The 25463-nt window shown below is 47.2% G+C and overlaps 1 protein-coding gene across 5 annotated transcripts in view; it reads left to right on the plus strand.

The window, feature by feature from the left end:
- Positions 1-25463, plus strand: part of LOC125945981 (uncharacterized) — a 526632-nt gene that overhangs the window by 90970 nt on the left and 410199 nt on the right. For 4 of the 5 annotated variants that reach the window (XR_007467290.1, XM_049668437.1, XM_049668441.1 and 1 more), the window contains exons 5-6: positions 16480-16511; positions 18141-18202. Coding sequence is in view for 4 of the 5 variants with exons in the window: in XM_049668437.1 (XP_049524394.1) it covers positions 16480-16511; positions 18141-18202 (94 nt within the window). In the remaining variant the exon portion in view is untranslated. Of the gene's footprint in view, positions 1-16479; positions 16512-18140; positions 18203-18439; positions 18575-25463 lie in introns of those variants that run through there. The other variant, XM_049668440.1, reaches the window with a different exon arrangement.

Below are 25463 nucleotides of genomic sequence, written 5' to 3' on the forward strand. Positions count from 1 at the left end.
CGTAAGTCAGGGCCGAAGGTGGCAAGCGAACGAAGTCAACGGAACTGAGGCGACTAGGTTGTGGTTCCGAGGGATCCAGAACAGGCAGGTCAAGGCGGAGAGTACTGGCGGAACAGTCGATGAGAGCAGAATGCGCGGAGAGGAAGTCCAAGCCTAGGATAATGTCGTGAGGGCAGTGGGCGATGAATAGCACGATAGTGGAGCGATCGGCAAAGGAGACGCGGGCGGCACACATACCAATTACGGTGGCTGTTCCGCCATCGGCGACATGGACAACAGGGTCATGGCGGGTGTGAGGGTTTTCTTCAGCCGGGTACGAAGGTCAGCGCTAATTACGGATAAATGTGCCCCAGTGTCTATAAGAGCAGACACAGAAATACCGTCGACTTGCACGTCAAGAAGGTTCAGATGAGTGGGCAACGTCAGTAGAGGATTTGGCGGCGTTGGGAGCAATGCAGCGTCACCTCAACGCGCTGCATCGTCTAGTTTTCCAGCTGGGAGCGGCGTCCGAAGGCAGTCGGCGAATAGGAGCGACGGGGCTGAGGAGAGCGAGATTGTCGTCGTTGGGGCGAAGGCGAACGAGAATAGGGGCGGGTCGGCGCAGGAGAATCAGTGGCGGCATTATCGGGGCATGCGGCATAGGGTCGAGAAGGGCCACCTGGGCGAGAGTAGGCAATATAAGTAGACCGGGTCGGGAAACTCCAGCGACTTCGACAGTGGCGAGAAATGTGCCTGATTTGACGGCAGTGAAAACAAATGGGCTTGTCGTCAGCAGTGCGCCATTCAGGTGGGTTGCGGAAACGTGGTGGGTAATCAGACGTGGGACGGGGCGGAATCGAAGAAGCCGGGTGGATATCAGGGCGATGGGCCGAGCAGACGGTGTTAAGTCCCATGTTCGCGAACTCCTGGCGGACAACTGCCTGGATCAGGGGGAACCGTGACTGCAGGTGCATTGGAGGAGCTGGAGTCGAAGGAAGCCGGATAGGCGGCCTCAATCTTACGCCGGACGATCCTGGTAACGTCACCAGTGTTGTTGGGACGAGGAGCGTCGGCACAGGAAGATGTCGCTGTGGTGTTGGGCAGACGGGCAAACTGCTGATCGATACGTCGGCTTTTAGTGAGTTACAGGCGGCGACACTATTTTATAACTGCATCCACCGTCGCCACCCTGTTCAATACGAGCAAGTTGAAGGCGTCATCGGCAATGCCTTTGAAGATGTGGGAAACCTTGTCTGTTTCAGTCATGTGTGCGTCAACTTTGCGGCACAGAGCCAAGACGTCCTGAATGTACGTGACGTAGGGCTCTGTTGACGCCAGGATCGCAGGAAGCGGGGAGAGCGATGTAGGTCGTCCAAGTGGCAGCAGGTGTCGGAGCCGGCTGAGTCGAGCTGTCGTCGCCGGGAGTCATGACGGAAGGCTCGACGTACCGTCCAATGCGAAGCTCCGTGACGAGGTACAGGGAACGTCCACCTCCACCAGATATGTTACGTAGGAAGACGCAGACGAAAAGCTATATACACGTATATTTACAAGGAAATGCGCCGCACTTGGCCAAGAGGCAACAGCCCGCACTAGCATCTAATCTTCGTCGTCGTCTTCACACTGCTTGCCTCTTCGTCAAGGCGAATACTGTTCCGCAGCAATATAAATAAGGAATAATAATGGACCAACTACGCTGCCCTGCGGCACACCGGAGGTTACTGGGGTAAGATTAGAGGACAGATTATTAACAAGTATGAACTGTGGGCGATGCGAAAGTAAGTTACGAAGCCATGATAATGTTAACTTGTCTAGACGGAGTGATGATAATTTTGAAACCATGCGGCAGTGACACGGTCGAAGGCCTTGGCAAAGTCAAGAAATATACAATCAGTATGCAGGTTATCGTTCATATTAAAATGCAAGTCAGTCATTAGTTTGAATAACTGTGTTTCGCAGGAATGATTCTTTTTAAACTCATGTTAATTAGGATAAAAAGTTATTGTGCTCAAGATGACTAAAAACATTACATGCGATTATATGTTCTAGCATTTTGCAGCAAATGCGTGTAAGTGATATAGGACGATAATTTAAAGCTGACCTTTTGTTTCCAGTTTTAAATATGGGTTTAAGTTTAGCTATCATCCAGTCAGAGGGTAGTATTCCAGTAGTTAAGGATTGCTGAAAAATGTCAAATAAAAAATCACAGCATATCCACGGGGTGAATGATGATGAGTGGGCGAAGCTCCGGAGGGAATCATCGGATCTCCCGCTTAAGGGGACGCTAGCACAAACGCGTTAGAGACGTGCAGTACTCTCTAGTAAGGGGGAGCGGCCACAGCGTCTTACGCAGCCATTTACACATGCCGGAACGTGCACCGCGTTTGCCGACGCCATCACATGACTGCTGAGAGAGTATACCCCCCGTATTCATAAACGCTCCTCGACTTGAACTTGACTTGCCACCACCTTGGGCAGCGCGTTCGAAACGCGTTGAAGGTAAGGCGGAGAGGACACAGCGTCTTACACCAGCTTCTTAGACGGGCCGTAACGCGCTAGCACAAACGCGTTAGAAACGCGCTAGAAACGCGGCCTTTCGTTAATGTTGGGTATTTATTGCCATCGTGGTGCTTGTGTCTATGTGTGCTTCGTGGCGTAGTGGGCTAACGCCGCGCGCTCGGAAGCGAGGGGTCCCTGGTTCGATTCCGCGCTACGGACACAACTTCGGAATTTTTTTTCTCATTCTTCTCAGACTGGTTACACACTACTACTACGACGAGGGACGAACGGGTGCCGCCTTAAGGAGCTTCGCCCCTAAAATTTACTAGGCACGGAAATGCTACACGCACGTTTTCTTATTTTAGAATTAATGCCATCAATACGGGCTGAAGTAGATATTTTAAGGTTATTTATGAGACACATGATCCATTCTTCAGTTCTTTCAATGGGTGTCATGTAGGGGTAATCAAAATCGGGAACTTCAGGAAGATTGCAGTGAACTTCTGAAGTGAACACAAATGAGAAGAAACTGTTGAATATTGTGGGGCACTCATTATCATAATAGGAGTGTTGTTACTTTGTAGAGAAATGGAACTAGTGGCACGCTCCACTGCCTATTTTCTTCCAAAACCTTTTAGGATTAGTTTTCATAAGGTATGGAAGATCATGTGCAAAATATTTATCTTTCACAGCGTGTGATAGGATATAGGATTTTAGACAGACATTGTATCTATCCCAAGCTGAACGGGTACCCGCACGCTTGGCAGTCTGGTATAACCCTTTTTTTGTTCCTTAGTTGCTTAAGCTTCCTAGAACCAAGGGTTAGATTTATCTTTAGTTAATGTGATTAGACGGACATACTGGCTGACCAGAGGTGAAACCCTATCTCTAAAGAGAGTGCACTTTTGTGCAATGCCTCGGCTGTTAAATGAAGGTAGAAATCGATGGTAAAAGAAGGGGGGACGGGGTTTCATGTTCTGTGTTGATAGTTGTGAAATTATCTTTATTGTAATGGTAAATTTTATTCGTCACATAGCCCATAGACGGAACTGGAATGTCTAAATTTAGCTGAAGTAAATGACGATCACTGAATCCCTACAACTGTGTTACCTCTTTTATCGTTTCTGGTGCCGTTGTCAGTATTAGATCTAATATGTTGGACTCACGGGTGGGCTGGTTAATGACTTGAGACAGGTTGTAATCAAGCGTCAAGTTACAGAATTCTGTTGAAGTATGACAAGATGATGATAGTTGAGCCCAGTTCATTAAAGCGTAATTAAATTATCCGGTGAGATAGATGCTATCAGTAGCTCATTAACGAGCGAATGACCAGAATCTGGCCACAGTAACAAGCGCCTATCAATACCTTAACGGAGGTTATTAAACAGGCTGCCCAGACAATTTCGAGATTTGAATCGGTGTTAACTGAGTATGATGTTATTTCCTTCTTTATTGCTAGAAGGACGCCACCGCCTCTTTTATGAATACGATCACGCCTGCATATATTATATGAATGCGCATCGGGAAGAATTTAATCGTCTGTTATGTTAGGATTCAACCATGTTTCTGTCAGAATGCCGATGTGCGATCCACTGTCGTCTAGGAACGAAGAGACCAGATGCGTATTGGCACGAGGCTGCGGATGTTTGCATATAACAATGATAGCGAATAATGATGGATACGTGCACTCGACTCGTGGGGATAATTTGCACATTTTCTGTAGACTAGCTATGTGCTTGTCGGCACAACGCTGTCTGTGATGGTGTCATATAGGAAGGTTTTAGCTGCCATGTGCAGTTTATGAAAATACAACATGAAATGCTTGTTTTTCGCCTTAGCAAATGCGGAAAGCTTCTTTCTTATTCTTCGCGTTTCGAGCAAGAAATCTTCCCCTATTGAAAAGGGAGTACCCATCAGTTTACGTGCACATGAAAGAATATGCACATTGTCCTTGAAATACGTCAATTTCGCTATAAATGGTCTACGTTTATTATCATCATACTTCCCTAGTCTGTGTACTCGCTCAAACTATGTGCATGTTGTTGTTATGCCGAGCTTTTCTGAACAAAATTGGGTGATTTTTTTCTTCCGATGTGTCCCAGTCTTCGTTACGATCGTCTTCCATTCCAAAGAAAAGAAGTTTGCACCGTCGCAAGCGATTCTCTGCGTTATCGCACCTGGATGGTATTAATGAAAGCTGCTGCGAGACAGAACCAAGAGCATGTTCAGGTGTGCCGACCTCATCAGAACGCTGATTGGCGATTATTGTTTCCAGCGTCGCTATCTTTTCATTGAAAAATTTTAGCTCACTCTGTGAAACCGCCTCATGTTTGTTCGCAGTTTTAGCTTCGCTCTCCTCACTTTTGCGCCTCTCCATTGCGGCCACTCTTTCAGTCAAGTGCTTAATTGCGTTCTCAGCTGCAGCCTCCCTCTCTTTGGAACAGTTGAGCTCCCTTAACAAAGTATCTCGGCATTCTTCCAGCTTTCGGGTTGTTTCGAGCATGGATGCATACGCTTCATCTAATTTCTGCAATCTTTCTAAGACAACGGCAAATTACTCAGCTTCAGCCTACGTCATGGGACCGAAATTAGACACAATGCCACCCGAAAGCATCAGAAGTACATCAGACAGTGATCGCGACAAACAATTGTGCAGACCAAATAACCACTTGGACACATCAAGAAGCTCTGGTGAGCAACGCACCGCGAACAGACAGTAATTGCTGCTTCTAATACATGATGCAGATTTCATGTAACTCACCTGGAAAACGAGTCGGTGTGAGCGCATCATCTATGCGCGGTGTGAGGCCCAAATGGTGTTGCCTCTGTTGCGCGTTGTTATGTCGCGCTGATTGCTTCCGTCGTCATCGACGTATGTTGCCAGATTGAAGAGCCAGGTTGGACTAGATGCGGCGGCAAGGGATCCCAGGCAGGCCATGGCGGGAATGGAAAGTCCGAGGTGAGCTGGCAGGAACCAAGAAGTCCGGTGCAAACGGCCCATGTGACAGCACTCTGGAAAACGCGCGGGCGTGAGGGTATCCTCATTTGCGCGGTGTAATGCACATATATATCATATATGGAAAGCCGTATTATGCGGAAGTTATGTCGATGTCCGAATCATATAGAAAGTCTTATGATGAAATGTACAACATTCAACTTAAAATAAAACATTTACTCAATTGAAAGCCCTCAGGAGGCATTTAGTAGGTTAGTTCTTCAAAACTATCAGCACGTCCGCGAGGTGCCTGATGAAGTTCTTGTGGCGCTGCTCATCAGGCACTTCACTAGTTTGCCTCCTTTTATGTTCTTTAAAAGCATCTGAAAGTCACAAAGATGGACAGAGATGATGTGAGTCACTATGTTATGGTGGCTAGATGGGTAGGTGTGCTGTCTCCTGGGCACAAAGCCTAGTTCAGCACTTCTCCGCTTCATGACGCCAAACGTGGCGCTGCGCTAATAAAGGAGCTTATGACAACGTAGACAGGGAATTGTTGTGGGATATTCTTCAATACGAAGGCATAGATAACGATTTCGTGGAGCTGCTGAGGCAGATATATAGAGACAACCAAGTACAAGTGGTATGGGAAGGTCGAAAAGGAAATAAAATGGTGGGAATTCACCAAGTATTCAGGCAAGGATGCCCTCTGTCACCATTGTTGTTCACGCTTTACATCAAGGGTATAGAAAGACGACTAAAAAACAGCAAATTAGGCTTTGACTTATCCTACATGCGTAATGGAGAAATAGCGCAACAGAAGGTACCTTGACTGATGTACGCAGACGACATTGTGCTACTAGCGGACAATAAAAAAGATTTAGAGATACTTGCGAATATCTGTGGGAATGCAGCGACAAATCTAGGCCTTAAGTTTAGCACAGAGAAATCAGGAATTATGAGCTTTAATGAAGAGACGAGTAACTTCGTAGTGTCAATTCAACAGCAAGTAATACCTATAGTGAAGCAATATAAGTACATCGGCGTACACATAAACGAAGGAAAGAATTACTCAAGCAACCACCAAGATAATATGAAAATAAAGGGGAAGCGGAATGCAGAAATAACGAAACACAGAGCACTGTGGGGCCACAATAATTATGAGGTGGTGCGTGGAATCTGGAAAGGAGTAATGGTGCCAGCGCTGACATTTGCTAATGCCATTATATGCTTAAAATCGGATATCTTGTCGGGTTTAGAAGTTAACCAAAGATCAGTAGGCCGGTTGGCTTTGGGAGCCCACGGTAATACCACAAACGAGGCAGTGCAGGGTGACATGGGTTGGGCCTCTTTTGAAGTCAGAGAAGCACAGAGCAAAATTAGTTTTGGAGAAAGGCTCAGGAACATGGATGAAAATAAATGGGCGGCTAAAGTGCACAAGTATCTCTACATGAATGGCGTGGACACAGAATGGAGAAAGAGGTCAAGGAAGTTGGCAACCAAGTACAGGATAATCGAAACTGTAAATAGACAACCAGGAGTCATCAGAAAGAAAGTGAGAGGAACAGAGACCGTGAATTGGATGCAAAGAATGGAAACAAAAAGCACAATGGAGATTTACAAGAATGAGAAGAAAGAAATTAGAAGGGAAAATCTGTACGATAACACAAAGGGCAGTGCCTTGCTATTTGAGGCTCGAGTCGGTTGCTCAAGGACCAAAACATACCGGAACAAATATTCGGAACTAGATGAGGCATGTATATACTGCAGTAAAGATCTAGAGACAACTCAGCACATCCTAATGGAATATGCTGCAGTAAAGATCCAGAAACAACTCAGCACATCCTAATGGAATGCGACGGGATCCACCCAGAGAGAACCGTAGGTAACGTGCAACTCCCAGAAGCGCTTGGGTTTAAAGTGGAAGGAAACATCAACAGAGGAGCCGTAGAGATAAGCAAGAGACGGTTAGAGTACTGGTGGAAAAGAAAAGCAGGGAAAGGATTGATACATGATCTCTTAAAATCATAGGTAGCGGTACAAGTTAAATTTTTGAAAAAGACAAATAATGAGAGGTATACAAAATGCTAGATAAAGAACATGTATAGTATACCTGATTAAATCAAGCAGGCTAGGTGACTATTTGCCGCCGCCCCGTCTTAAAGGGGATGCCAATAAATGATCATCATCATCATTATCGGTCAGGGGTCTGTTAAAAGCGCCGCGCGTCGTGTACTGCTGAGGCCGTATTACAATGGCATTTTTGTCACTAAATTTACACTGGAAACCGTCTTCACAGGGATATCACATATACCTACATATTTCTGAATGCAGTGAAGCTCTATAAATTGCGGAGGTAACGTGCTTGGTTTGTGCGTCAGCTGTTTATTTCCGGGTTTGAAAGTCCAAATTATAGGTCTCTTAATGCTGCTTAATACGCTAATTAAATATGTGTTAAGTCTGCGAAGAGGAAGGAGCCCAAGTTCTGCAGCGACGAAATAGCCCTTCATCATTTCTTTTAAAGCGAAAGAGTCAACATTTTTATTAGGAGACAGTTTGTAGGTGCTGTATGCGAACGTAATAGGGAATATTCTTATTTCGCCAAATGTGTAATGAAAATAACTTGCTTTCAAGAAATGTAAAATTCAATCGAGATATTATGCATATTAATCTAAATAAATTTTCCTCTGGCTCAATTTATTGGCCCGTATGATTGCTATTATGAAAGAAATGTATAATTATTTGTGTCGAGCTGTACACCTTTGCAATATGAACCAAGCGTCGTTATTGCGAATAGAAATAAACTTGTTCTAAAATTGTCAAGAACGAACAATTTCTTATTTTCTCCGATTATCTATGATTACCTCCATGAGAGTGGTAGGTTGTAGCATGCGAAATAAGAGTTTGCACTCTTGATGATCGTAGATGTGTAATTGAATGCAATGGGATAATTCTTATGTCACACGCGTAAGCCACTAACACCAAGTCTTTACAGCACACTATGGCTGTAAATGAAACACGGCACTGCATCACATTGTTCGCAATCCATGTCATCGCGTAGCATATGCTAGAGCACTGCACGGGCCGATTTTTGCGGCCCGGGCCCGGCCCGGGCCCGTTTTTACATTGGGCGGCCCGCCCGAGCCCGATCAAAACTTTTATGGCGAGACCCGGGCCCGGCCCGGGCCCGGAAATAATCTACGTTACCCGCACGGCCCGGCCCGCCACCCCTTTACCTTAAGCCCGAGCCCGGCCCGAGCCCGGCTCGAAACCGGCCCGAACCCGGCCCGAGACCAAAAAATACATGTTTTTCAGACTTGAGAAGCCCGAGAATAACTCACAGAATGCCCGAGCCCGGCCCGGGCCCGCGTCAAAAAACCCGAGCCCGGCCCGGGCCCGGGTCAAAAAGCACACGCCGTGCCCGAGCCCGGCCCGAGCCCGGGAAAAAACTGCTCTACCCGGCCCGGCCCGGCCCACGGGCCGGGCCGGGCCCGGGCTTTCGGGTAAGCCCGAGCCCGTGCAGTGATCTAGCATATGCTGCCTTTTCTTTCCTGGAGTACCCTCAGTAGCCAAATGCTTGCTATTCACAAGGAAGTGCAGGCGAGCAGTGGATTAGCTTGATGATACTGTTCGTAAGTTCGAGCTTGTGCTGCTCACGACCAACCAGTCCGGAAGTCTTGAGCTGGTGAAAGGAACAAGAATTGGCCAGAGCCAGAGCACGCAGCAGTCCTTTTGTTGTGAACTGCGGCCTCTGCACTTGAAGCTGAATTTTCTGTTCCTGTGTGGCAGTTAATATTTGTCGTCGTACTTTCCAAACCTCTTAAAGATTCTCACAAAGGATTATTTTGTCGACCGTCTTTCAAAAGGTTCACTTCCTGACTTGTGTACTTATACGCCACCTATTCAACACGGGTAATTGAAACTTACATATCTTATTTGCTTCAAGCTTGCGTAAGTTTGCCTTACTGTCTCTCCAGGATTATTCCTGCGGGCAGAATCACGTCGAAGTCTTGTTTGATCTGTCTGCTGGAATTTTCTCCGATCTGTAAGCCGGAGTGTCCGGTAGCATCGAAGGAGCTGCGTCACTGATTAGCCACCGATGCACTCTCAGAATCTGCACAACACGCCCAACGAAATGCTCCTCGAAGTAGCGCTCGCAAAACGACTAATTGGTTTAAATAATTTTGTCAGCAGGGCGAAGTGCAAGCCCAGGTTTCTAAGAATGTTCTTGATCTCGCGGCGTCGAAACCAGCAATATTTTAGACGGCGGCTTGCATGTTTAGAGCTGAAATTGCGACTCTTCGCAAAGAAAGTCGTGTACCTCCGGCTAGCGTTCTTCTGCGCATAAAACCTTTCTCCCGTTCACGAAACCTAAAATGCTTGGTATTCACGAACATCACCCGCCTTATTTACCTCGTTCCTTAATGGTCTAAGTAAATTACTGGAATTTGCAGAACGAATGAGACTGCGAGAGCAGCGCACCGTCCCACCTGTGTTATGAGAATAAACATAAAGAAAAAGAAATGTAACAGAATGTTAACTACTTAAGGGAAGAAAAAAAACGCAGCATATGTGTAGGCATTAATTTCGCGTGTGAACGTTACTAGAAAGCGTGAATACCAGAGGTAACCAAAGCACTAATGCTTTTTTCGATTGCCTGATTGGAAGACATGTAAGGATGCACCTAGCTCAAAACACACTTACTAAAAAAGTCTGCGAATATGCAGTCAGTGTAAGGCATATGCACATCTGTAGCCTGCACTCATATTTAATACCGAGGAATGTACTTACGTAAACAAAATAAATTGAGGGTAGGCCATATTTTAAAATATATAATCCAAGTTGACTGCAACTGGAAATAATGAATATGACATCTACAGCACAGCTGTGTAAATTTCACCGCACACCACAGTTTACCTTTTGCATGCATTTTACCAACCTCGCGCGGCCCCATCTTCAACGTCGTAAAAAATATTATGAACAGGACTGCATTTTCCTAAAATGCCATGCAACATTTGTAAAAATTGTAGAATGATGGCAGCTTTCTAAACTTTACGATAACTTTCGGAGAGCTGGCAGGCCGTGATTATCCCGATCCTATATTATTTACCTGGCAGTGACCGTTTGATACAAGCCTTGTCACAGCATGAAAATACGATGTTTTGTCGTTCTGGTCAGGCTGCAGCAGTGTCACAGGTTCATATGTGATGTAGAATGCCTCTGGTTCACAGAAGCCTCATATAACTGCAAAAAATGATCAAATTATTTGCAATAACCGCGGATACTGCCAACTTGTGATTTAACAATGCTACATGAAGCCAGCTACATGAAGCTGCATCTGGGTGCATATATATCTCATTGCTACATCACTGACAGTTATTTCCCGTTTTCTTGAAATTGTAGCAAGCGTTACAATAAAAGAAAAAGGCACATTGTAATAAGTGAAATGCGACTTGTTTCATGAAGAAAATTCCCTGGCACATGAAACGCATATCGAAAACCCAATTTCTTGACGCAGTAAATCAGACCACTGCCCAGATGTTCAATAATGCACTGAGAATCACCAGAGAAAACACCCTGTTCTTCAGGATAGAAAGAGAAAAAGAAGCGAAATGTTTTGACTAAAAAGAAACCTTGCCATTGTAGCTGTACTGCAGAAATATTGCCACTTCAGGTTGTCTTATATGCAAACCCGCCGTGGTTGCTTAGTGGCTATAGTGTTGGGCTGCTAAGAACGAAATCACGGGGTCGAATCCCGGCCGTGGCGGCCGCATTCCGATGGGGGCGAAATGCGAAAACATCCATGTGCTTAGCTTTAGGTGCATGTTAAAGAACCCCAGGTACTGCAAGTTATTTCGGAGTCCCCCACTACGGCGTGCCTCATAATCACATCGTCGTTTTGGCACCTAAAACACCAGAATTGAATTGTCTCCCATGCAAAATATGAAACCATGTCAAACACGCGCAATACACAAGGAAACGCGAAATAAATACAAGCTGTCACGACGGCGCTTTTCAACAGAACTCTTTAAAGTGAAAGGGTTGCATACAATTTAAAATCTGCTCGTGTGTCGGACACGCCGATCGGGTGCTATCTCCCGTAGCCCATACCTGTTAAAACTACACATTCTTCTTCTTCTTTCTGGGGTTTTACGTGTCAAAACCAGTTCTGATTATGAGGCACGCCGTAGTGAGGGACTCCGGAAATTTTGACCACCTGGGGCTCTTTAACGTGCACCTAAATCGAATTACACGGGTGTTTTCGCAGTTCGCCCCCATCGAAATGCGGCCGCCGTGGCCGGGATTCGATTAGGCGACCTCGTGCTCAGCAGCCCAACACCATAGCTACTGAGCAACCACGGCAGGTCGTGTGTTGTGTGTGTGTGTGTGTGTGTGTGTGTGTGTGTGTGTGTGTGTGTGTGTGTGTGTGTGTGCGTGCGTGCGTGCGTGCGTGCGTGTGTGCGTGCGTGCGTGCGTGCACCTATCATATGCATCGTTAGTGTGTCGGCCGTGTCAGCGATTAGCGAAAGTGTTCCTGCATTTGAGCACTGCGTGTGCGAACGCAAGGATATGCAACATGTTCGTTATATGGAAACGCTGCTTAAACCTTGTCGGGGCATTAATTTTTTTATTCGTTTCGAGGTCAGGTTTGAGTGCATTGCAAAGCATTAAATTGCGCTCAACAATCGCTGGCACATGAACTGCTTAATTATTTGTCGTTTCGTTTCGGGTTGAGCTTTGTGTAGCATACGCAATGCATATACGCAATGCATATATTTTCCATTAGCGATGCCCCATTGGGGCAAGACAAAACTATCTTTGGATTAAAGTTTATCTATCTATCATATATTTTCCATCAGTATTTATACGGCGCGTTTACGTAGAGTAAACCCCTAAATTAATTTTAATTATAAATGGAGAGACCCCTTGCTCATTGCCTGGATATGCATCCCAAAATTGTATGTGAGCGGTTCCTAGATGATGGTTACGGGTACATTGCAATGTAACCACTCATCGCAGTTATTTAGATTGGGGGTTGCTTGTTTTTTTGGATTGATGTACTACTAGGCCCATAAACGAAATGCCGGTGCTTATGCGAACTAACTGGGCAGCTCAAAGCTTATAAAATAAAGTAAGCTAAATGTGGCAATTTGGCAACACCAAATTATTTTAGAAACAGTAGCATTTGTGCTGAAACATGATTCACATCAGGAAAGCAAATTTGGCCTTTCAAAAAGAGGTTAGGATTCGAACAGCAACTTGAAACACTATCTGATACCATGCACTGTACGTATTTCTTTTATTGCCTGGGGAACATCGTTGTTCTCCTCTAATGTCTGCGCTGAGACTTTTCGAAGAAACATCTCTGTTGAGGTGAAAATATTTTTTTCCGGTGCATTCAAATGGGCTGCTGAGAGCGCAGTTGCTTCAACTTTCCGAACGGAATTATGCAGCACTTGAGAGCGAGCTAGTGGCATTTCAAGACTAGCAAACTTTGAGCGCAAGGGAGACACTTACCACAAATGTGGTGTTTCTTGCACTTTTTGTGTGTTCCCCACTATTTATTTTATTTTTTCCTTCCCCCTCTCTACGTTTTTTTTTATTTGCCCTTGTTTCTTCTTTTGCTCCTTTTCCGACCCCGGGCCCGGGCCTTCCAATCGCCAAATATTCCAAATAAAGTTGTCTCACTCACTTTATCACTGTGTATATAATCGTCGCCGTTCAAGTAAAGTTCTGATAGATATTGGCACTTGTCTTTGTCGGTCCAGGCGTCACTATCGTCTCTATTGCAATTCAAGTTTATTATTTGAGACCGAGTCTCACGGGTTACTTGCCTGTCAAAGTGATAGGCGTAACACGTCTTGGTGAGCTACGTATGCGGTGGGTCACCTCTGGGTAACAAGGAACAGTATTGTGGCCGTAATTTTTGAGGCCAGAAGTGAGCTCAGGTGTCCAAAGTCCTAAGCCTTTGGACACCTGGAGTTTATGCCTTGCAGTCCGTAAACAGTTGTGTCATTTGTTACTCTAGCACGTGGCCCTGGAAAAATGTTGCTGGAAAACATTATCTAACTTTTTTTTTGCGAGGTCAAGCTTCTAGAGGTAGTAATTTCGCCGTATGCTGGGTAAACTTCATAACGGCCTTGGTAACTTGCTTGAAGTCGGGGACCATAACATTGTTCACTTGGCGCGAAATTCATACAGGGGTGCGTTCTTCAGAACCACGATTGGAGATTCCTATCGTGGTTCTTTTTACTTTTTATTTAAATTCACTGCAGCATGTCCAGCATCTCTATTTAAGCGGCTCTCCTCGCAGCATATTGCAAAGGATGTGAATGACCTGAATGGGAACACTGGTAGTGAGATGGAGGCAGGTCTGCAAAGTGTGTTTCTTGGTAAATCGGAACAAATTAGGGTTTATACCTCTTTCATGGGAGTCGGTAGAACACGAAAATCAAACGTGTCTTCACAGAAGTTGCATGTTTTCTTCCTGAACTCGCAATCCGCGGAAACGAAAGCCGCACGACTTGGGGGCCGGCGACCCTGTTGCATGTTTGCGTGGCCCGCGGTGTTCTGTGACGGTACGGTACGAGCACTTTGGTCTGGCTCCGTAGTTTCTTGTGGAGGCAGTTGATTTGCGACGCGCTCAGCTTCAGGAATGCGAGTGGTAGAGTTCGCAGGATGTGCGGCTAACGAGTGAAAGCGTTCTGCTTCACGCTGGTGTGTCTCTCGCCGGACCAAAGCGAGATTCGCCCGTCGACTCCATGGCCTTTGTGTGCCGCTTAGCGCAGCAGTTTCCTTAGTTGGTATCACTGAAAGCGAAGCATTAGGTGGCATGTAAGCACTGCTGGTGCATGTTGACGCTTCACTCTGTAGGCGACGAGGCACCACATGCTATTCGACACGAAAGACAAACCATGTGCGGAAAGTTCTAACACCAGGCTATACTGGGTTGGAGTTAGGCTCCACTGCGCTGTGACGATCGAAGCGACCCCAGTCGGCACTAGTTAAGGCGAATCTACACATACCATCGCCAAAACTATCGGAGCCTTTAATTTGTTCATCACTCTGCTCAATGCATTACATTTGCAAAAAAATTATTTTTGAACGTATTCGAAAGAAAGGAGAGGGTGGGCGTGAGAATGCTAAACACCTATAGTGTTCGCATTTTATGGTGGATTGACAGATAATGTTCTAAGGACGAGACACGTCCATGACTCGCTGCAGAATGTCGTGGCAAGCGGCTTGCGGCGAGTGTTTAGGTACGTAGCGGGACAGTCTGGGCATGGCGATATTCTGGTATTCTGTTGAAAATAATAAGCGGCACTGGCGCGTAACTTGTTCAGGCTGATTTGTATGAAACGAGGACGCGGCGTGGGCAGGGTGGACTTATGCTTCAATACGTGACTTAGTCTCGACATTTTGTTGTCTCGTGATGTAGCGCGTTCCGTACTATCTTTGTTCACTGACCACCGTTGAGCAAATTCAGGCTAGCGAGAAACTCGGGGCACCTTGCTTGGTCCCAAATCACCACCTTCGCATTGCACATCGGAGCGTTTTCAGAAGATACCCTCCATCTCAGCAGATTTACGGTTCGTCCCACGCAGTGCTTTTGTTCAACATTATTAAGGAACATCTACTTGTGGCGGAGTAGTCGGCGCGGGTGCACCCAAGAGTAGTCCCTGACGTGCCGTTGCCTGTACTTGCAAATCAGTAGTTCAAAAATGACCGGTTACGTCTACGCTCGATCGTTCACTGCCCTGGACTCCCCTAGACGCGTATTTGTTCGGGCACAGTCCTGTCCTCCTGACTGGATTTTCTTCTGGAATTTGAATGTTTCGTCGTCGGAGTGGTTCGGTGCGCATATTTCGTTGCGATGCTCAAGTACACTGTCGTTGGGGTACTTTCTTTATCATTCCTTGGGCTGTAAGACATTGCATCACCTCTCCACGGTATCGCGAAAGCCATAGCAGCGCACTTACATTAATTACTTGCACATATAAAATGATTCTCTTTTCAGAATCATGAGGCTGGCTGGCGATCTTGAATTCTTGTTGCCTTGCCAGGCTATTGAACGTTACCATTACGTTCTGCATATTAAATTTTTGTGCATATAATCTTACGTTTATCTAGGTATTTTACTCACAAGGAACCCAGAGCCTGAGGAGGAAATTTACAGAAGAATACAATGGGATTGGAGTGAATACGGCAGATATTGCCAAATCCTCACTGGGAGTTTACCTCTGTCATTGAAAAGAAAAGTGCACAATCTTTCAGCTTTACCGATCCTAAAATATGATGCAGAAACTTGGAGGTGAGCAAAGAAGCTCGAGAACAATTTAAGGACCGCACAAAGAGCGACGGAACGAAATATGTTCGGCCGAAACTTAAGAGAAAGGAAGAGGGCGGTGTGGATCAGAGAGAAAATTTGGATAGCCGATATTCTAACAGACATTAAGAGAAAAAAATGGAGCTGGGCAGGCCATGTAATGTGTACGATGGTTAACCGGTGGACTATTACAGTTACAGAATGGGTACCAAGAGAAGGAAAGTGCAGTCAAGGATGGCAGAAAACTAGGTGGGGTGATGAACTTAGAAATTTGCAGGTGCAAGTTGAAATCAGCTAGTGTAAGACAGGGTAATTGGAGATCGCAGGAAGAGGCCTTCGTCGCACAGTGACAATAAATATAGGCACATGATGATGATGATGATGATAATAATAATAAAGTAGTTCCTGTAAGGCCAGCAATGCACATTGCAGATAATCAATGGACAATCAGATTCGTAGGATGGGTTTAAAGGGAAGGGAAATGCAGTCGAGGACAGCAGAAAACAAAGTAGGGCGGCAAAATTAGACAATTTTCAGGCACAAGTTGGAATCAGCTAGCGCAATACAAGGGTAATTGGAGGTCACTTGGAGATGCCTTCGTCCTGCAGTGGACATAGCGATAGGCTGACGATGATGATAATGACTATGATAAACTGGTTCGATTTGTTTTCTCAACTGCATTACTCGTATTGTTTAGTAACTTGATAATGCAACACATCTCGTATTATTGTCTTTCCAGAAATCTACCAAGAGTCCCATATTAGAAAGCAGGTGCGTGCGAAAGCTTATGTCTGAATATTTTTTTCCTATTTCCATGTGAGTTGTAGTACTAAGCATACAATAATATTGGCAATCGTAAAGTTACAACAACAAATGACAGAAAGGTGTTTTTTAGAAGTGTAGAGCGCGTTTTTTGAAGACATATGTTTGTTGTACAACCGGTGCAATTCTGCCATCTGTTGTGAAGCGCCGCCCCCCCCCCCTTCCTACCCTCTCTCCGGAGTGTTTCACGCGATTGGTAGAAGGCGCGCTTCCTTCCCGCTTCGCTCTCTTGCGTGCGCGAGATTGAGCCGCGATCGCCGGCTCACCCTGGCACGCTTTCACTAGCACATAAAGAATACGGCACGCAGCGACGATTTTATCACCCTTGGACTTTATGTGGAACTTCATGGCGACGACGAAGGCTTTACGGCGACGGCAGAAATGCGCTCGGACTGTCCATATAATTGCTACCAGCAATAAAACACATGCAACCTTATAACAAGGAAGTAGTGGTAATATTTTACATCTCGAAGTAAACATGGCATTGCTGGAGCACCAGCTCTCAAGAAGTGTTGCGTGGGCAAAAAGAAGTAAAACAGTCGCAGTTTCACCCGAAAGGCGAAGCATCAATTGCGATAGCAAATTAGTAAAGAAACACGGAGTAAGGAAAATAGTTTTATCGGCTTTATAAACTTGGACATATTTGCTTAATTAACAAGCAATTACATCTGAATTAACAACCATGGTGCCATCGCGCACAAGCAAACATGAATAGATCACACTCGACTACCGTAGTCAACTGCTGTCAAAATGATGCCGTGAGCAAGCGCAGCAGCAGCAGCAAGCAGCGAGGGTTCGTGCGGTCTATCGCTTCAACGGAAACTGAGCGGCGAAAGCACAGCGCCTACAAGGCTATGAGCCGTCTGCAGATCGCTCTCAAGGTAGGGTGCAGGCGATCGCCCGCCGCCGCGCAACGTACAAGTACGCCGTTGCTAGCATAGTAGTAGCCGCACATTCCCCCTCCCACACTACCTTCCCGCTTTCCTCCTTTTGCGTGTGAGACTGAGTCGCCAGTTCCCCTTGCGACGTTCGTGCCGCAGCACAACGGGAAGATGTGATGCCATGTTTGCCCTTTCCAAAATAGTAACAAAGCTAAGTGTGCGCTCTACACAAAACAGAGTACTTCCCAGGCATTTTAAGGCGCTAACATTTACTAAGAGGGAGCTTTGCGCTTGAAACAAGGTTCTTTTACGCGTTATTAGGCGGGTAAGATAATGCAACATGTGCACAAAAAATGGTTTCACTCTAGCCAGTGCGTTATATATTCTCATTTGGTCTCTTTTCCTTGCAATTCTATTTGCAACCACATCCCTTACAGTGTGATCGCGCCCATGTTTGCGCCTTCTTTTTGTGAACCCTGTAATGGTGAGGCGTAGTTTTGACTCATTGGAAGGGTACTTTAAAAATTTTGATTACATAACTATGCTGTTTAAGAAATATTAAAGTAGATTGCTGCTGTAGCCTTTGTGCTCTTGCACACTAACGATCAAGCGGTGCGAAATTATAACCGTAGATGCACTTTTGGGATTGTCATCAAAGCCGTGATGTTGGATCATATCTACCACTGCTATATTTCAGGTTCCCGTACTGGTATGTGGGAACTGTTGAGAAAGTTCCAACGGTTCTTCTCAAGGTTACAGGTAAGAATACATAGTTTTTTACAGTGCCTTCGAATCATATGCGCACAATATCACAATAAACAATGGATCAGCCTTTTTACCGCAGTGTCACATGCTTTGGACAAAAGTTTTGTTTATTTATATAAAATATGAGGCTTGGTCTAAGCGTGATTGTTTCAAGCCGTTAATAAATATTCAATATTAGTAGAGCAATGGGAGGAATCCCTCAAAAGCAGCAATCTTCAAATTCAACTCTAGGATGTCCAGAGGGCCCACGACATCGCGACGGAACTTGGTCTCCCGGTCCCCTCGTGGGCGGAGCCACCGACCTAATCTGGGGGAGCTATCGGCTCCCTTAGATCTCAGTGCCTCGAGACTCAAATAAAGTTCTTGTCATGTCATCTTGTTGAGGTACTAACATTCAGAAAGCTTTTGCGTAGTCAACGCTTGGTCAGCGCATGGAATTCGGTCGGCAGAATTATTTTAGTGCGTTTTCGAAAAGAAAGATACAAGAATATGGTCAAAACATTCTGGGGGCGTTATAAAGTGAAGCATTTTCTGGGAGTGTTCAATCTGTAATTCAAAACCCAAGTCTCTGAGTTTATATTGATGGAAATGCAAATCGTGTTACAAGTGATGTGCAGGCCAATCTTGAAATGTCCGAGTTTTATAAGGACCTTCTTATGGGTGACCTCAGGTGATGCATGCGGCCACCGTTATGATTCAAGGCTTCGAAAACATCGAAGTATTTTTCAGAACATGGAATAAAAATGTAGATAATGTTGATGAAGTCAAAGTGATCACGGTGGTTTTGCAGCCCAAACTAGAGCACTGCACGGGCCCGGGCCCGCCCGTCCGAAGCGTTTGTCGGCGGGCTCGGGCGGGCCCCGGGCTTAAAGCCGCGTTAAAGCCCGGGCCCGGGCCGGGCTCGGGCTTGAAGCCACGGGCCCGGGCCAGACTCGGGCCCGCTCATTGAAGGGCCTTGTTAGGCCTTCGAACACACGCGACCGTTATGCATTGCATGTTTCAATGCATTCTATGCCAAGCTGAATTGACACGTGCAAGATGACTGTCATCATCATCATCAGCCTATATTTATGTCCACTGCAGGACGAAGGCCTCTCCCTGCGATCTCCAATTAACCCTGTCTTGCGCTAGCTGATTCCAATTTGCGCCTGCGAATTTCCTAACTTCATCACCCCACCTAGTTTTCTGCCGTCCTGGACTGCGCTTCCCTTCTCTTGGTATCCATTCTGTAGCTCTAATGGTCCATCGGTTATCCATCCTACGCATTACATGGCCTGCCCAGCTCCATTTTTTCCGCCTAATGTCATCTAGAATATCGGTTATCCCCGTTTGTTCTCAGATCCACACCGCTCTCTTGACTGTATATCTTATCAGATGACTATATCTTATCAAAGAAAATAGTAAAACAGATGGAGTTCTCATTTTTAACAGCGGATGTGTTTCAGCCGGGTCTAATGTGTCCGCTGAATCCAAAAATGTCGGCCGATCCTGGCAACAGTGCAGGAAGGGTCCAAGCGCAATAGCACATACACCTGTGAACTAGCGAAGCTGAGCCTCGTTAAGTCTAGCTAAGAATGGTGGGGACTAATTGCATATCGATAGGAAATTGATAGCCAATCAATAGCTAGTCGATAATCGATCAATAATCAATAAATTCCTGAAAATGCTGGGGATGACTTTAGCCTAGCCCAAATACGTGGCCAATACCTTACGATAGCCAATCGACAGCCAATCAATAGCTAATCGATAATTGATCAATAATCAATAAATGCGGATAAGTTGTTAGTGCTTAACGTATCACAAATACGTGGCCAATATCTTGCAATAGACAATCGATAGCCAATCAATAGCTAATCGATAATCAATCAATAATAAATCAACTCCGGGAAATGCTGGGGATGACTTGGTAGTGCTTAGCCTAGCCCAGAAGCCAGGACTAGCTAGGTGCCCATCATCTCTGCTGTCTCTTTAGCATTGCGCCGCCAGTGCAAGCTACGCTAATTTTTTTTCTTTTCCGCAAAAACGAACATTGTTTCCGCGTAAGGAAAAATAAATTATACAAAGAACCACTCCTGAAACCATTTCCATGTTACCGCTTTTGCGATGAAGAAGAGGAAGAAGTGCTCTTGCGTCTGTCGCTGTGCGCACCATCAGCGTTCGTGGACTGCCTCGATTGCGTGAGACGTCTAATAAATCGTCATATCACATTTGGCGGAAGGTGCTGCAATCCCCTACCTCACCCTGAAACTTCGCAGGCGAACGCTGCCGACTGCTTTAGCCGCTACCATGCTCGAGCCTACCGACAATCCGCCTGCAGCTTCCGCCGCGCCCATTATTTGCGGCGCCGTCCAGCGGCAGCGGGACCCCCCCGTCTTCAGCGGAGCCGGTGAGACTGACGTGGAAGATTGGCTCTCTACGTATGAGCGCGTCAGTGAGAACAAATGGGATGACCCGACGAAGTTACGTTCCGTCATCTTCTATCTTGCTGACGTTGCGAACCTCTGGTTCCACAATCATGAGCGGGAACTCCAAACCTGGTCCGCTTTCAAGGCAGCATTCGCGGAAGTCTTCGGCCGCCCAGCCTTACGAAAACTCCGTGCTGAACAGCGTCTACACCAGCGCGCTCAACAGCCCGGCGAGACGTACACCAGCTACATAGAGGATGTCGTCGGTATTTGCGCCCGCGTCGATTCTACCATGAGTGAAGAGGACAAGGTGAAGCACATCCTCAAGGGCATCGAGGACGACGCATTTCAAGTGCTTCTCGCGCGAAACCCTTCATCTGTCGCAGCTGTCGTCACTCTTTGCCAGAGCTTCGATGAGCTGCGTCGCTAGAGGGTCCTTGCGCGCACCGCTGTTCCACCCGGCCACTCTCTCTCGGGCCTCACGCTTCCCTCCAACACTTCGCCAGAATCCTCACTCTCCGTTCAGATTAAGGATTTTATTCGTGAGGAGATGGCGCGCCAACTGTCTATGCTGCCTCTCAGCGATCGACCCCTACAGCCTGACACATCTCTGGCTGCTCCCATTAGGAGAGCCATTCACGAGGAACTTGCCGACTCGCTACCTTTGGCTCAATCATGTCCTCCCGTGGCGGCACCTCTGACCTATGCCGCAGTCGCAGCACGACCTGCGCCGCCGCATTCGCATTTCCTGCGACAGTGCGACCTCAAGCAGTGCCAACTCCCATGTCGCCTCCTATTCCGCCTCGAAGCCAAGTTCAGAACCCTTGGCGCACGCGCGACAACCGAACCATATGTTTCGCTTGCGGTTTCGCCGCCCATGTCGCGTGATTCTACCGTCGTCGCATGCCACCTACTAACCCTGCTGTCTGAACGCCTGGGTATGGATATTCCCACGATGCTACCGGCCATACCATGCATCCCGACCCAGAGTATCCGCCGTCTTCTCGACGCCCTTTCGGCATATCATCGTTTTCAGTCACCACGTCGTCGCTCGCTTTCCCCCTTTCGTCGTCGCCAGTCACCTAGCGAGGGAAACTAGTTGCTGCAGTTCTGCAGGCACGAACTGCCAGCTTCGCGACTTCTACAAGGCCTGCACAGTCGCCACGCAATTTACTGGACGTTTTGGTCGAAGGAACCGCCACAATTGCGCTTATTGATACTGGGGCTGCGGTTTCTGTTATGGACGAAAAGCTTTGTCGTAAGCTCCGCAAGGTCACCACGCCGTTGTCTGGTTTGCTACTGCGTACCGCGTGTGCGCAGCATATAGCACCGCTCGCTCAATGTACCGCAAGAGTGCTCATTGCCGACGTTGTTTATGTTGTTGAATTTTTCGTGCTTCCTTCATGTTCACATGACATCGTTCTTGGCTGGGACTTCTTGTCTCACCATCGTGCCATCGTCGACTGTGCTCGGGCCGAAGTGGCGCTTTTCCCGATTTCCGAAGCCTCGCTGCCTGACCCTTCTGAAAGTAAAGCCGCCAAGCTCACCGTTGTCTCCGATACGAACATACCACCCGAGATGTCGGTTCTTGTGCCCGTATCTTGCTCCGCCGCGCCAGACGCTACGGTGCTTTTTACACCATCGCCTATTTTTCTACGTCGCAAGGCTCTACCTCTACCATTTGCCGTCCTCAACACTGTATCTGGATTATCCACTATGCTTTTGTGTAACCCGCTTCAATCCCCTGTGACCTTACTGGGTGGAGAATCCCTTGGTCGTGTTCAGCCCTTTGATCCGCTTCACATTCTCGATACTTCGGACGACATGGCCTGTTATGAGCTCGACGACCTCACTTCTTCCTCTTCTTCACTACACCAGTTTTAATACTATGGCATTATTTTAGCGCTAAGACCAGTTACTTTTGTGCTTCAATGCATAAAACAGCGTTTTCCTCAAAAGGTTAACTGGAACGCCCATGCATTTCGTCGGACACTTTGAAAGTTAGTATATCGAAACTGATTCAGTCCTGAGAATTCGTTCGAAGTGGATACGCCTTGAGAACTCAGCGGCTATAATTCGTAGATTGAAATATGTGCCGTAAAATAATTAATTAAAAAGTTAATTAGCGTAAATATTGTTACAGTGCGTCAAAGGTAGTGGAGCGGCAGCATCAGCAGCAACAACATGAGGAGAGCAGCGAGGAAGAGAAGGACGACGTGTAGTATCGGCACCCACTTGCCCTACGGCTTTCTGCAATAAACGCCTTCTACACACCCCGTAACAGAGTGGTGGAGGTGCTGGGTATCTAAGCATCCAACGACGGAATCGCTACCCCCTGAACCTCGTCGCAGCCGTCGACTGGCGGGACTTCCACCATCCTCAGCAGCAGGCATGTCCCGAGAAACTGAAGCTCCGAGACCGACGGGTTCTTCGCAACCGTACAAGGAGCCACCCAGCTTTGCCGGGACTGGCGGTGAGGATGTGGACGAGTGGTTGAAGCAGTACCGACGGGTGAGCAAACATAACGGCTGGGACTCCACCTCTCAGCTGTCAAATGTTGTGTTCTCGCTCACGAACACTGCTCTCATGTGGTACGACAACCACGAGAACACGCTTACGACCTGGGATACATTTGTCCAAGAACTGAAAAGGTGCTTTGGGGACTCCGCAGCGAGGAAGAAGCGAGCTGAACAGACTCTGTCCCAAAGGGCCCAACTCTCTGGCGAGACATGTACCATGTACATAGAAGAGGTCCTCAAGCTATGTAGACTCGTGGATTCAAGCATGTCTGATGAAGATAAGGTGGGTCATCTTCTCAAGGGCATAGCTGAAGATGTATATCAGTTCTTGATTGCTAAAGAAAACCTGACATCTGTGGCCGACGTCATCCAACATTGTCGCACGTTTGAAGCACTGAAGATGCGTCGCGTGGCACCGAAATTTGGCCGTTTGGCTAATGTGCCGACATTGGCCTGCGTTGACGCGAGCACACCATCCGATCTGTCGTCTACAATACGACAGATAGTTCGGGAAGAGCTCCTCCGGTGCCACGAAATCGGCCGTTATGGTAGCGGCGACGCACGAGGCAACGAACCCGGACTACCAGCTACGTCGTGGCAACCCTCTATTAATGCGGCGAACGTGGACGATTATAGAGCTGTGCTTCCATCTGCACCCACCAACCGGCCACGCTTCAACAACGAGCAGCAGCACCGCACTTCTTATCCGGCGCAGCGATACCGTACCACTTATTCGGGGTACAGAGAATACGACGATCATGACCGATACCCCATGCTCGGTGGCGGAAATGAAGGCTTTGAGCAGCACCGTGAATTTCGGCCTCCTCGTGTGTGCTATAGTTGCGGGGTCCCTGGCCACATCGCCAGGTTTGTGACCGCCGCCGACCTTTCCGAGAACCTTCACGAGCGACGTACCAGTCAAATTATCAACCCTTTTCCGCGTCATGGCCTCCACGCCCGCCAACCAATCGTGGAATTCGCCAAGGTAGCTTCCGGAACCCGTCACCAGCCTCCGATCGCAGCTTAACGCCACCGCCTGCTCCACGTACTCGGCGGTCTCCATCGCCGCGGCGTCGCCGGCTATCCCCACCACCGGAAAACTAGGCAGTGCGGCCGATGGGGGTGAGGTCGCTGGATACCGTTCGCTGCCAACCGACATTCCTCCGCCAGTTTTCATGCTGAAAAACAAAGTGCACGTGCTTGTTGACGATATACCTACAATGGCTCTTGTGGATACTGGGGCAACAATTTCCGTGATGAGCTTAAATTTTAAAGCCCTACTGGGACAAAAAGTGATGTTTTCGTGGGACAATATTTCCACGTTTCGTAGTGTTAGTGGTGACACGCTGTGCCCGATTGGTGTTTGTACTGCGGATGTGTGTTTGTGTGGCAAAGTATTTACCACTGAATTCGCCGTTATTCCTCGATCCACGCATGATGTTATTTTAGGCATCGATTTCTTGCAGGAGTGTGGTGCAACCGTTGACTGTCGAAGTGGGGAGCTTTCGGTACAGCGCGAGGTTATAACAGGACTCATGGAGAACTCGCCACGTGAAGAAGGTGCCTTTTGTGTTTCGGAGGACATCGTCATTCCCCCACTATGCGCTGTATGCGTTCCGGTCATTTGCTTTGGTGCCAACCCCGCCACATTTGATGCCGCGACGGAGCCGCTTCATTCGGCCTGTGTAAAGAAGAACGTTTTGGTTCCGCATTGCTTAGTATCGGTAGTTGAAGGACACTCTGGATTATGGGCAATGAACTATGCGGCCCAGCCCATACTTCTCCCTTCTGGCATGAAGCTCGCTCTCTTCAAAGAAGAGACACCGGCGTTACTGGCTGTACTCGGAGCTGTAGACGAGTCCCTCGATCCCTGCCCATCGGACTCGAAACTACTTCAGATGGTAAGCAAGTCGCTCAGCACGAGTGAGCGCTACACGTTACTGGATGTTCTATCCAAGCACTCGCAAGTGTTTGACTTTTCGCAGACTGACACGACGTCCCAAATTCCGACATCTCGAGTACGCCATCGTATAAATACCGGATCAGCGCACCCTATACGACAGAAGCCGTACAGAGTACCCCGACTGAGCGCAAGATAATTGGCGAGCAAGTTCAGGAAATGCTGAACAGAGGGATAATTCAGGAGTCCGCGAGTCCCTGGGCTGCACCTGTCATCCTCGTTAAAAAGAAAGATGGCAGTTGGCGATTCTGTGTTGATTATCGGCGGCTAAACAATGTTACCAAGAAAGATGTCTACCCACTTCTGCGTATAGATGATGCCTTAGACTGCCTTCATTCGGCTTCTTACTTTTCTTCTGTAGACTTGAAGAT

The sequence above is a fragment of the Dermacentor silvarum genome, chromosome 5 (genome assembly GCF_013339745.2).
Source record: "Dermacentor silvarum isolate Dsil-2018 chromosome 5, BIME_Dsil_1.4, whole genome shotgun sequence".
Taxonomy (NCBI): Eukaryota; Metazoa; Arthropoda; class Arachnida; order Ixodida; family Ixodidae; genus Dermacentor; species Dermacentor silvarum.